This window comes from Cavia porcellus, unplaced genomic scaffold, assembly GCF_034190915.1.
Source record: "Cavia porcellus strain 051 isolate PalLab524CR breed Dunkin Hartley unplaced genomic scaffold, mCavPor4.1 scaffold_7, whole genome shotgun sequence".
In the NCBI taxonomy this organism is placed as follows: domain Eukaryota; kingdom Metazoa; phylum Chordata; class Mammalia; order Rodentia; family Caviidae; genus Cavia; species Cavia porcellus.
Window position 1 is genome coordinate 60,593,111 of NW_026947490.1, and position 12,905 is coordinate 60,606,015.

Sequence of the window (12,905 nt, forward strand, 5' to 3'; positions counted from 1 at the left end):
ATTTAGCATTTTCTGGTCTTACATTTTTAAAAAGTCATTTTTCTGAGACTGAAATGTTTGACCACATTTTAATGTTTTTCAGGCCACTTCCCCAGCTGCTGGTGTCTTGCATAATACTTGCGCTGAGCATAGATCTTTCGGGTGGAGGGTTAGACAAGGACTTGGATTGGTGACTAAACTGACTGGCCTTGGCCATCTTGGCTGTTTTAAAGAAATTCAAGAACTTGAACAATGCAACATTTAGTGTCTCCTTTTAGGCTGGGACTAGAGGCTCTGTGGTGACACTCCAGTCTATCACCAAAGCAATGGAACCATTTCCAACCTGCCCTGGCTGCTTGCACAAAGTATCTACCCAGATAAAACAAAATACTTCGGAGCATCTGTTTTTTTTCTCTGTGTGTGTTTTTTTCTCAAAAAACATCCCTCTGTTTCTCACAGGAAAGAAGCCCCTAAGTAAACATTTCCCCCTTTAACTTTTACACAGCCAACAGTGGCAAATGTATTTTGCGAACAGGGGGCTATGGGAAAGTGATGTCTTCCTGATACTTGCCTGAGATTAAGGAAACGGGCAGCCCTCCGTCCTCTGGGCCTGAGACTAGGTGCTGGACATAGCCAATATCTCATATGGCCCTTTAGCCAGTTGTATAAATCAAACCTCTGTGCTGCCTGATTTTGGGGCTTCAAAAGTATGTTTCTATGTGCTTTGTGCTTTGAAGCTCCACCAACCAAAGAGACCAGAATGCAGACATTTCTCTACTGGGATTCCATTCCTAAGATAACACAGGTTTTAATGGACTGGAAAATCACCAACTGGTTGGAAGCTGGTATGGACAGTTTTCATAAGCACTCACTGAACCCAAAGCCAAGGTGGAACCATTAAGTCCTCCTTCAGCATGAGTTGGTTTATATTTAAACTTTTATATGAACTTGTTCATAGAATACAACAACTACTTGAATAAACACTAAGCTGGCAACATTCCATAAGAATTCTCTTATTTGAGAGAGACATCACAAGTGTGACTTAGGTCACAAAGGTAGAAAGCAATTTGGTGCAGTGGCCAAGCATTTAGGCATTTAAAATTTAACCTTCCTAAACCTCCACATTGTCATCTGAAAAATGGGAATGGCCAGCAGAGTAAGTGAGGGCATGTGCCGGGGAAGGCATAGGACATATAGGCTAAGGATAGAACGAAATAAAACAAAATAAAACCAAACCATGTCAACCAAATGGGATATAGCTATACAGAGACAGGCTTGGTGAGGAGAAAAACACAGTAAGAGGCAAAAGCTCCCTTTGGTGAATTGAACATTAAAGCAAATGAATGGATGGAAGCCAACAGAGGACTTGTTGGGAGGATTTCCCTCTACCTCTCTGTCCACAATGAGTGGACTCTGCTTTCTAAGCTACCTGGAAAGGCTCTGAGTTATTTCAACCAGAGGACAGCAGTAAGTGACCTGGATAGGAGACCCAGGCCAATCAACCACAGAATAGCAGGACAAACCTCCCTTGGGGGTCCCATGAACTGCCAAGTCACTGATTTACAATCAAGATTGATTATAAACACCCAGTGAAGAGGTATTTGCAACCTGATCCAAACACTAATTGTGTTTCTTCTTTAGCTTTAATTATCAGCCTGGATGAAAACCACAAGTGCAATTAGTTAAGTTTATTTTTTGTCCCCTGTACACTCACACATGTGTTTGTGGCATATCAGCACACATGCAACTACGAAATCTCATGCTGGAAAAAGGAGCTGAGAATGTGCGTGTTGGCTGAAATCATATGTCTCACTTGAATCACTTCTGAAGTTCCCTGACCCCCAAAAAAGTCTGGATAGAAAGGCCATTTGTGTGTTGATTCAGTTTGATAAAACTTTCACCCAACTTTCTCCTTTAGCTTCTTAAGGTTGCTTCTTTTAATCACAGAGGTGCCTAACACAGAACTCCTCTGTCCTACTCAAAATTCATGATCAAATGCGACTGCTTATACTACAGAATAATCAGATTAATATTGTTAAACACATGGGGTTCTATTCAAATCAAATCAGCGCTAATGGGGAGGAATCAAGGGGAAGAAAGTAGATAATTATCTTAGTAGGAAGTAACAAGGATGCTGCAGGTGGTAACAACACTGGCCAGGATTTATTTTTACCTTCTCTATCGTTCTTTAACTGTATTATGCTTGGTGGTGATGCTGCTTGCATTGCTCATACAGTATTGAGAAGTCACCTGATAGCAAAACCAGGAATGAACAAATGAAGCAAAATAAAAGCCTGATATAATAAACAGGCTCCAGAATGAAAACTCTGTGTCTGCTTTAATAACTACAGTCATCTGAAATAAAGACAAGACATTTCTACAGTAGCCACCGGGAAGAATTAGATAATGTCTCAGAGGGGGATCTGCTCTTTTACGAGAAGGGAAAGAGTAGTCATGTTTTTATGGCGTCTCCAAAAAGTTGCATGGTCTCTTCTGGAAGCATCATACAGCCAGACAGTCATTTCATCCAATGCTGAAATTTATTCAAATAGAATCATGCCAGCTAGGGCAGGAGTTTCTCCTGAGGGCAAAGGTTTGTTGCCAAAATTTACCTCAGGGACTTCTGGGAATACTGGCTTCTCGATTGCTTAGGGTGCATTTGTTCACTGACAAGATCTTATCAACTTATGTGCTAAGGTTGTGTAGTTTTCTAGTATATATTAGAGCTTAATTAAAAACACACATAATTCTATATTTAATATAGAAAATATAGGACTATTTTGGTTTAGAAAACCCACGATTTTCCTTTAAACAAGAACTTTGTTAAAGTTTGAATGATGCCCAAAAGACAAAACTGGAGTGAGACACTCATTTTGAACACAAAGAAGCTTTAAAAAATTGAGCCGGGCTTGGTGGCTCACGCCTGAAATCCCAGCACTTGGGAGGCTGAGGCAGGAGGATCGTTGTGAGTTCGAGACCAGCCTGGGCTACAAAGTGAGCTTAAGGCCAACCTTAACTGCATAGCAAGACCCTGTCTCAAAAAGACAAAAGGACAAAAAAAATTTGAGATAAATAGTATCTTAATATAACTTTTTTTTAAAAAAATCAAAATTAATGGAAAGGAACAAATGTCATGTGAAAAGAAGGAAAAAAATGATCAAATCAGAAAATATTACTCAGGAAAACAAAAAAATGGAACTTATATACCCTCAATAGCCAAGTACGTGACTCAATGATCATTGTGAAATTAAATGTGCAGAAATAATCAGATTTGAAAGCTACGTGCAGATTGATTTTCAGCTGGATGGATTTGGACCCTATGAAAATCAATGAGATGTGCAATGTTTCAAAATTTGTAATGATTTTAAAAAGTAGCATTAAAGAAACAATGTGTGATTTATTCCAATACAATTCCAAAATGTGGCTATTATCTCTATTTAATTATAATTTAATTGTGATTAAACCTCATGTGAAGTTATAGGAGCAAAATGAAGTCTTCCTTTGAGTGCACCGAATCAGGAAAAACGTGTCTATTGTTGGCTCCACAAAGAAGAGATTATAAATCTAAATTGCAGACAGGAAAGCCCGCATGCTCTGTTAGAAATAGCACTTCCAAGTCAAGCACCGAACTCAGGATCTCGTCACTAAGAAACCACTCTTGGGTTTTCGCTCTCCAAGACGACCTTTTTGGACTTTTTTCTGGGGCATCACATTCATTTTCTCAATGTTTTTAACTCAATGTCTGTGAAATTTTTATTGCTCCCCAGAGGATGACATCTGATCCGAATGTAACCACACACCTCTTCTCTCAGCAGTGTTTGTCACAAACCATTATAAATTATCATGCGATAGTTTGCATTGCTGGGAAACCGGAAAAGTTTCATAAATTCTAACTACTGTATCAATGGCATTCTCGTTTATTATACAGATATAAAGTTTTATGAGATTCAAGATGTCTGCTTTAGCACTGAGGGAAACTTTGGGGAAGTAAGATTTAACTAGTTCGTTAAATCCTGAAAACGATTTGCAGTAGACAGCAAGTATTTCTTATGGAGAAACAGCCTATCCTTTTTTCCTTTTCTTTTCTATTTTAATAGTGTTTGAAGCTACTCAAGCATGCAGCATTTTGCTGAGACAAAAAAAAAGGATGGAAAGTATCATTCTTCTATTCTCTCAAACCTTCTGCAGGACATCCTTAGTGCCCTGTCTTACCTCAACATAACCATATCTAACCAGAAATCCTAGCCAGGGGTCAGATCTGAGGATGTTCTACTGCTTTACTGATTGACTGTTTGATTCCACGTTGTATTCAAAAAAAGAACCGAAAGCATCATATTACTATGGTTTCAATGTTTATACTGAACCTGATTGAGTGGAGGCGCCAGTGTAGATTTTAAAAGTATCAGAAACAACTTACACCTTTATTTTTAGGAAAATATTCCCCCTCTAGCAGCACTGTGTGAAAGTAATATTCATTTTGTAAAGTACAGTCCATAGTTCAGTTATGAACCATTCATCCTTTGTGCCAGGTCCGTGAAAAGTTCTAATTATATGCTAAATTGTTATAGTCGTGAAATGATAGGTTTTAAATAACTAGAATATAAAACAATACAACTTTAAAAGATTTCTCCCTCCCTAGCTATTTGGCTGATCTATTTAAGTATGTCTCCATGCTACCTACACCTCAGGAAAGAAAACTGCTTACTTGCTTTGAAAGTTGTTTCTCAATAAGCAAATATGCTAAGAAATTGATTTCTTCAGCTTTCTCATGGTGAAGTTGACTATTCAAATACTGACAATTCAAGAGAAAATGCAGAGTATATTAAATGGGCATCATTCCCATTGCTGGGTTGATGTATTTAGTTTGACATGGTTAGCTTCATACGTCCCAATGTCTTAAAAATAACTGAGTTGTTTAGGATATAACAATGGTGATAACTTAGCTGGTGGAGGGCTTTAACTTTTCAAAGGCTTTCAGATGTGTTTATTCACTTTACGCTACCAGTAATTTGACACCAGTACATCATGTATTTCTACTGTCATTAAACACATTCTGAAGCTGAAACATCCCAAATAAGATGAACAGTGTGTTCTAACAGAACTAATAACCACAAGCTCTCTAAATGTGGCTCACTGAACTCAGTTCTGTGGTATCATCTTGCATCTACTTCTGTAAATGGCCCAATTAAATTATAAAAGTTATATTTTTAGGCATCTAATATAAACTTTGAAGTCTATGACCTTGTTCTGTGGTTCTTTGGAGTTTCTCATGCTTTCCAATTTTCTAGGCAATTCTAACCACGTGTAAGTTTTAAAGCTGTGAATTTGGCTCACAGATTCACAAAGGAGGGTAAGCATGGGGCAATGTTCAACGAATTTCAACTTTCAATAACCACCAGAAGTCATGTGAAGCACCTTGGAATGACAACAAAGGCACGGTCTTAAATTAGTCTTTCTACAACTTTTTAGAACTTTTCATGGATAGAAATATCAGGTAGCAATGCTTCAAAAGACAGCACAGAGATATTTGCCATCAATATAATCTCTATGGACTTCATCAGGCTAAATATATCAGGCTGTCAACACTGGGCATGAGACTGGCTCCTTCAGGAGCCAGCAGAGCCTCAATCATGACAATTAAGAGATTACCTGACTCCACAGCAAAACAAAACAAACCTCATCATCGCAGTATTGTTATAGAAACAATTCTTCTTTGCTGTTACTTTCTTGAGTAGCTTGCTGATATCACAAAAATACCTTTCCATAAATTATGACCATCCTTTATCTTCTTATTTTGAAAAAAAAAGAAACTAAACTCCTTCAATCCCCCCGTGCTGTATCCCACAATATGCTATACCAAATAATGATTTGGGGAAGTGCACAGATATCCAGGTGCTGCTGTAAGATCCTCACACAGTTAACTCAGGATTCTCTGCCACAGTTTCTCTCGCAGTGTGCAAGGGCCCTGCATGTGCAGATGTCACATGGTGGGGGGTGAAGCTGACCACCACAGGACATCAGGGACATGGGGGATGTTAGAACCCGGGAGCTGGTCCTCCGTTTCCCAGGAACCAGTTGATAAACATTTGCCAGTGCACGACTGCTAATAACTAATGACTACTTTGAGTCTCTGTTCTATGACAAATTTACCTGGTCATGATTTCCTGATGAGTTCACTGAAATCTAATAACACCTTACTTTTTGTGATAAGGTTACTACTTGATTGTGCACAGAGTTTGTACACAGAATCTCCTGTAGCAGCTTAAGCATTCTCAAGAGGCAAACATAATATATAAATAAACTGATAAAAAAAGAAAGAAGAAAGGAAAGAGGAAGGAAGGAAGGAAGGAAGGAAGGAAGGAAGGAAGGAAGGAAGGAAATGAGAGACAGTTCTCTAAGTTGTCTAGATTTTTAACACTGGAAAAACATCCTAAGGAGCATTAAGGAGCTGGGGTGCAGCTCAGTGGGCAGCGCTTGGCTAGCATGCACGGCCCCTGGGCTTGGTCCCCAGCACACATTTAAAAACAGTACAATGGACTCCTTGTTTCCCAGCAATCACCACAACACTCTATCAGTGACCAATTCCACATACGATTACAAAGTCAATACAATGCCCCAAACCATTTTTGAATTACAGAATAAAAATTAAATTGGAAGCAGCATAATTTTATTGCACTGTAATAGATACTGATTGTTTGGAAACCAATCCTCAGTATATGGGTTTATGCTAATTCTTCAGACACCAAAATGTTGAATTAACCAAAGGACCCTGTTTCCCGCACCACACAAAGCTACTTTGCTCCACCAGCTCAACAGGTTGCTGAGGGCTTTCTACAGGCGGGAACCTTTCCATGCCATTCTATTCTTCCCTAAAAGGAACAAATATATGAAAACAGAATCTTTAATAGTAAACAAGTCTGCATCATGACACTGTATGTGATTATACCAAAATGATTTGTTTTAAAACTTGCATAAACATAAGTTCCCAAAAATCTTTTTTTTTTTTTTTTTGTACCAGGGATTGAACTCATGACCTCACACTTGCCAGGTAGGTGCTTATATACGCTTATATATGCAGAGCTATATCTCCTGCCCAAGAATCACTTTATAATTGATATTTAAATAGATTATTTTCCTTTGATAGATGTGCAAATGGATAAATAACTATATGTACTTATGAACCCATACACATACATACATGTATGTAAAATTCATAAAAGATCAACACTAAGGTTCAAATCTCTGGAGACCAGAGCAATGTATTACATTGCATGGAGCCCCATGCAATGTAAAAGTGTAATTTCCATCAAGTGGATAGCGACACCCACACTCCAGTGTTTTCAAGTAAAGTGAAGAAACATAACTCAGACTGTCTCTGTGGTAAAATATCCTCATGACAATGAGATCTGACATAAATCCCTGTTTAGCGGCTTAGCAATAGAAGGCGCTAGCATGCCTAAGACAGTTGGATAAACACTGGCTTATATTTGAGATCCCACACTGATTGTGCTTTAACAATTATTCTCTGGAATTTTCATAAAAGTCTTTCACCCTTTTGTCTACTGTTTGAAGAACTCATTTAATTGGCCCCATGTACTTTTTTCAAGAGGAATTGCTTTTTTTTGGTCAAACTCAAATAAATAGTTAGTAAGTCATATGATGTACCCTAGACTTGGTTTTACAATATCTAGCCTCACCCTCTTAGGATAGTGTGTCTTGGTGATCTTTCATGTTTGATAAAACTGCAGAAGAGTCTGGCTTTCCAGTTCTTCAAACTATTTCTGAGCAGAGAACGGTATGTACACATTTCTTAAGAAAGGATTTCCAAACCAAAAGCGTTAACAGGATAGTGACTCTGAGAGGTTGCACATTTCAGTATAATCAGTCTGAGGAACTCTAAAATCACTTAAGATAATTTAATTTCCACGCCACTGACATGTGATCTGGCCAAGCCTGGAATCTCTCCTGGATTCCTGGAGGTCCCACACTGCCTCATAGGTTTCCCCATAGACACGCGTGACCACTAGGTGGTGCTGTGGCGCCCTGTTCAAACACTGTCTCACTCACTTGCAGTCTCGGTCCTCCAAGTCAAAGTGCGGGTTGAAGTTGATCATAATTCTCTGGTAGGGCTCCGGAGCCTGAATCAGCCATTCACATTTCTCACTTGGGTGGTAAGAGTGTGGATAACCGGGAGACGTAAGGTACCCGGGACTCTCAATTTTTATAGTACCGCCACATTTATCTGCAATAAAAATAACATTTTAGCACATCTTTCCGTGACAACCAGCTAGGTAGTGTAGCTTTATGCACACACTGCCAGTTAATAAATATTGAGTAACTTTATAAGAGAAACTTCAAGAGACTCCCACGAGTCCTCCAGTTGGCACTAAGAGAAGAGAAGAACACACCAGCAAGGAACCCTGTTTAATCTCCTGCAGGTCAGGAAAGCAGAAAAGCAACTTGAGATATGAGAAGTCCTTCTCCTACCTGCCAAAGCCCCTTTCCAAGAAAAAGACCTGGTAGCATTAAAAACATTAAATCCCTCAACTGATGTTAACATGGTCCCCTGGGAGCCTCTGCTAGACTTAATTATCCCTCAAGAAGAGTAATCACATTAAGTGGCAAATTCTAAGCAGAACAGGACTGGAAGATGCTGTCCCGCCCCTTGTGTTGCTTTCTGATAAGAAGTCCATCTGTGTCTCTGAGCAGTGAGTATTATCTCCCTAGAGTTTGATTGGCCTAAAGCCAAAGCTGTGTGTGTGTGTTTTTTCTGGTTGTTGTTTTATCTGTGCATAATCTAAGTGATTTTGAGTTATCTCTGCTCTTGAGATCCAGATTAAGGGAGAACAAAGTGCAGTTGGTGAGGCAGAAACAATTCTGTTTTACTTCTCAAAGTTGAACAGGCTTGGAGACCAGATCAAAGCGATGGGGCAGAAAGGAAAATAAATAGTCATGCGGCATTAATTCTAATTACCTAAATGTTGGAGTGAAAAACACCCCTCCACACACACACACACACACACACACACACACACACACACGCACGCACTGCGGTCTGGGTCCCACATATGGTGAGACACATTCTTGAATTCTGGCAAAGGTGAGCTGACGAGTTCCGAATCTTTCTTTCAAATAAATGAAATGGTGAGGTTGTGCACTGAGACTCAGATGGACCAGTCAGCTGGCTGCTTTATTGTTCAGCGTGGATCCTCACTGTCACTTTTTATGATGGATTTCATACTGGAGAGCCTCAGCTTGAAAGGCTGCCACGTTTATTGGTGCTTAATTTTAAGCAATATGAATTTGGTGCATAAACTACGTAAGAGAAACAGGTATGAAAGCAGTGAAATAGAGAAGCCTATCAATCACAAATATTCAGTAATGGTATGTATAGATTTTAATATTGCATCTAATAGATTCCCTGTGGAAGGAGAATGGCATTCTTTGCTCTCAGCATGAATTTATAAATCTACAGAATTTTATTACAGGAAAACCAGGTCAAATGGAAATGAAAGATGCAGCACACATCAAAAATGCATAAAAGCTACAGGCATTACAGAAGACATTTACTATAAATTAAAAAGAAGACAATATAAATTATGTTGTTTTCTTCAATTGCTGGGTGTTTCTTTTCTGACTTTGTTTCTGAGATTGGGGGTAGTTGTACACTGGATCCCTTTGCATTGGCTTTTAGAAGCCTTAGGCTTGCCAAGAAGAAATAATATTGCAACTGGCATCCTGAATCGCAGCTAATGACCATCCTGGACTCAGTTAGTGACTCTGTGGAGACTTGCACATTGTTTTAAATGTGCAGAAAACTTGGAAAAGTGACCCTGTCTCATTAAGGCTCCTGCAGCTCTGTACAAATATCATGGCAGTGTCTGGCCTCTGTTAGAGGACTGAAATAAAACAGCACTGGTCCCAGTCACTCGACAGAGTCACTTCAGAAGACATTTAGGTGGACTTGGTACCACACCAGAGCTCTTTAATCTGTGACTTCTGAGAAAGTGACAGTGTAATAAGATAATGTGGGCTGCTAGACTCTCTGGCTCTGTTAAATCTCTCTAACAGTTGATTAAGAAAGAGCAATTTCTAATGACTCTGGACCATTAGTTCTAAATAAGGTTAATGAATTAATTTAGCAGACACTGGTACTTGGAGGAGGTGGACGCAGCTCTAAGAGGACTGCTCGCTCACTGAGGCAGGGGCTGGCTCTGGTCACTTCCAACAGGGTAACATGGCTTTAGATCATGACTGGAGCCTAGATTCCCAGCATTCCCCAGATTTCTGCTAGGGAAATTAAGAAGTGTGTGTGTGTGTGTGTGTGTGTGTGTGTGTGTGTGTGTGTGTGTAAGTGCATGTATGTGTGGAGTTGAGAGCAAAAATCTCCAAAGCTCTTTGCACTGGCTTCCAAATCCGTCCTGTAAACACCCCAGTGGATGTCATCCCAGCAGTGGTGAAGGACAGAGGGTGGATTGCTGTCATTGGTAAACTAACCATCGGAGCTTTTTCAGTTGGAGCAGAATGTTACTTTACTCTCTGCCAGACTACAGCAAGATGCCACCAGCTCAGGTTCATTAATGAATTGAACTTCACATTCACAATTTTTGAGTGCTTTTGCTTCTGTGCCAGAGTATAAAAAGATGCCACCAACTCAGGTCCATTAGTAAATTGAGCTCTATTCACATTCATAAATATTTTTTGCACATCTTTTAGAATACTGCTTGGTACCTGTTGGAGCAAATCTGTTGCTTAAATTATGAAAAAGCACATTAGCCAGATTAACTTCCACCGTAAAGAAGTGATTTAAAATTGTCTTGGTGTCAGTCCTTCCAAATTGTGGTCTCTTATTAAAACAATACACTACAGTAAGTAGTGCATGTGCCTTTCTTCTAATTACTTTGATTGAAATCTAAACCAGACAAAAGTAAATATTTGATCATTAGTTAATAATAATTGCTGAAGATTTACAGTACAGATAATCCCATGCCCTCTCCTTCCCCTACTCTGCAGCTAGTCAAACACGCCTACGACCAGATCACGGTTTTAAACACGTTATTTACATTACATGGTACTCTGTCCCTCAGCCCAGTCTCTCATTTACTGAACATTGAGTGGTTTTAAATGCTAAGTGGAAACTGCAACTAGGTTAGGGATTTTCAGCTGTCCTGGTGCCTCCTATAGATCAGATTCCTTTATTCATTCTGTGGAACTTTCATTCATATTCCAGGCCGAGCGGGACGATTTACAAAGGCAGGAACATTGTTCCGGCCACTGACCAGACTGGCCAGTGTCTCAGCCTGCACCCTGAGAGGAAGCAGTTTAGGGGAGCTGCAGGAGCACCAGGAAGTTCTCCGGGAGAAGCGTTCATTAACTTTCAACAGCCATCAGATTTTTGAAAGGGAGTCTCATCTAATTGCCTTGGGGAGGAAACATTATTGAGATAATTGGTGTGCTGATGTGGGGCGGTAAGGAGCTTTACCTTGGCGCAGATGCGGGAGAACCCCACAGCCAAAGCGCCCACTTCGGAGGAAGCCCGGGCACTTGCAGTCCTCCCGCCCCGAACAGACCTATCTTCTGTCTTTATTTCTCCTCCCGGGTCAAAGTTTCCCTCGCTCGGCCAGGGAGGCTGGTGGTCGCTCCCGGTTCCTGGTGCAGCTTTGCGCTCTGGGTCCCGGTGCCATGGAGGGAGCCAGACCCAGGCGGGACGTGGGTGCCCGGTGCCCGGAGAGCGCGGTGGCTCGCGCCCCGCCTGTCACTTACCGTTGCGGGAGGCGCCGGCCCGGGCGAGGGCGAGGGCGAGCGCGGCGCAGAGCAGCGGCAGCCCGGCGTCCATCCTGCCTTCGCCGGTCCGCGACGCGCGCCGAGAGCGTGCGGGAAAAGCCCGGCAGAGGGGATCCGAAGGATCCGCAGCGCCCCAACTCCGCCCGGAGCCGCGGAACCCTCAGTCTGTCCCGGGGAGAGGAAAGCAGCGAGGCAATGCCTGGATCCGAGAGGAACGCGTCGCTTTTTGTGTCTCAAGTCGCCTGCATCCTGTCATTTAGCTCCGATTTCCTCTCCCTTTTCCCACACTTGTTCCTCTTCCAGAAGCCACTGCCCGGGCCATGTCTCAAAGAAAAAAAAAAAAAAAAAATGCTGGGAGGAGGAGGAGGAAGGAGAGTGACACGAACCGAAGCCAATTTCCAGGAAAAAAAAAATCCGGTTTGTTTCTGGACGGGTTGGAGCCGAGGAGCTGGCGCCCAGGGGCGGTCCGGTGTCTGCGGGAAGCAGAGGCGCAGGCAATGAGCACGGCAGCGGAGAGCGCGAGTTTCTCCCGCGGCACCCCCTCCCCTGCGCGGCCGCCCTCCCCTCTCGCGCCCCTCCCCCGCGCCTCCCCTCCCCGCACAGGCTCGCCCGGAGTTGCCGACGCGAGCCTGGGAGGACAAGTCTCCTCGCTCGCTGTCCCTATCCCCCGTCTCTCTCAGTGAGGAACTCCCCCGGGAGGCGGGCGCTGGGGGGGGGGGGTGCGCCCGGGGTTATGGGTGTGTGTGTCTCAGAATGGGCACCGAAACGGGCCCACCTCGGGTGCGCGCCCAGGACCCCAGGGACAGCTAGGCAGCTCAAGGAAGGCGGATCTCAGCGTGGGGTGAGAAGCGCCGGGCGTTGGCAGCTGCCGTTTGCCAACTCCACGTCCCCGGGCCGCGCTTGGGAGCGCAAGGAGCGTATCAGTCCCTGCCACCTTTCACTTAACCAGTTCCAGCCTTGTGGCGGGGCGCGGCCGGGCGTCGCTGTGACCCTAAGGCCGAGAGGAAAGAGCCAGGCTGCAGTAGGAACCGCACCTCGGAGCCGGGCGAGAGGCTGCGGTGGCATAAAACCCGCTGGGCGCGCGAAGCAGGCTGCAACCCAGCAAGACCACCCAGCCGGGTGTTAGGGAGCACGGTTGGAGT

The 12,905-nt window shown here is 42.6% G+C and overlaps 1 protein-coding gene across 7 annotated transcripts in view; it reads right to left on the reverse strand.

Moving 5' to 3' along the window:
• Positions 1-12,236, reverse strand: part of Nrp1 (neuropilin 1) — a 136,806-nt gene extending 124,570 nt beyond the window's left edge. For all 7 annotated transcript variants that reach the window (XM_063253669.1, XM_005003200.4, XM_005003199.4 and 4 more), the window contains exons 1-2: positions 11,743-12,236; positions 8,047-8,221 (exon numbers count right to left, since the gene is read on the reverse strand). In XM_063253669.1, coding sequence (XP_063109739.1) covers positions 8,047-8,221; positions 11,743-11,815 — 248 coding nt within the window. In that variant the 5' untranslated portion in view covers positions 11,816-12,236. The remainder of the gene's footprint in view (positions 1-8,046; positions 8,222-11,742) is intronic.
• Positions 12,237-12,905: the final 669 nt, after the last annotated feature.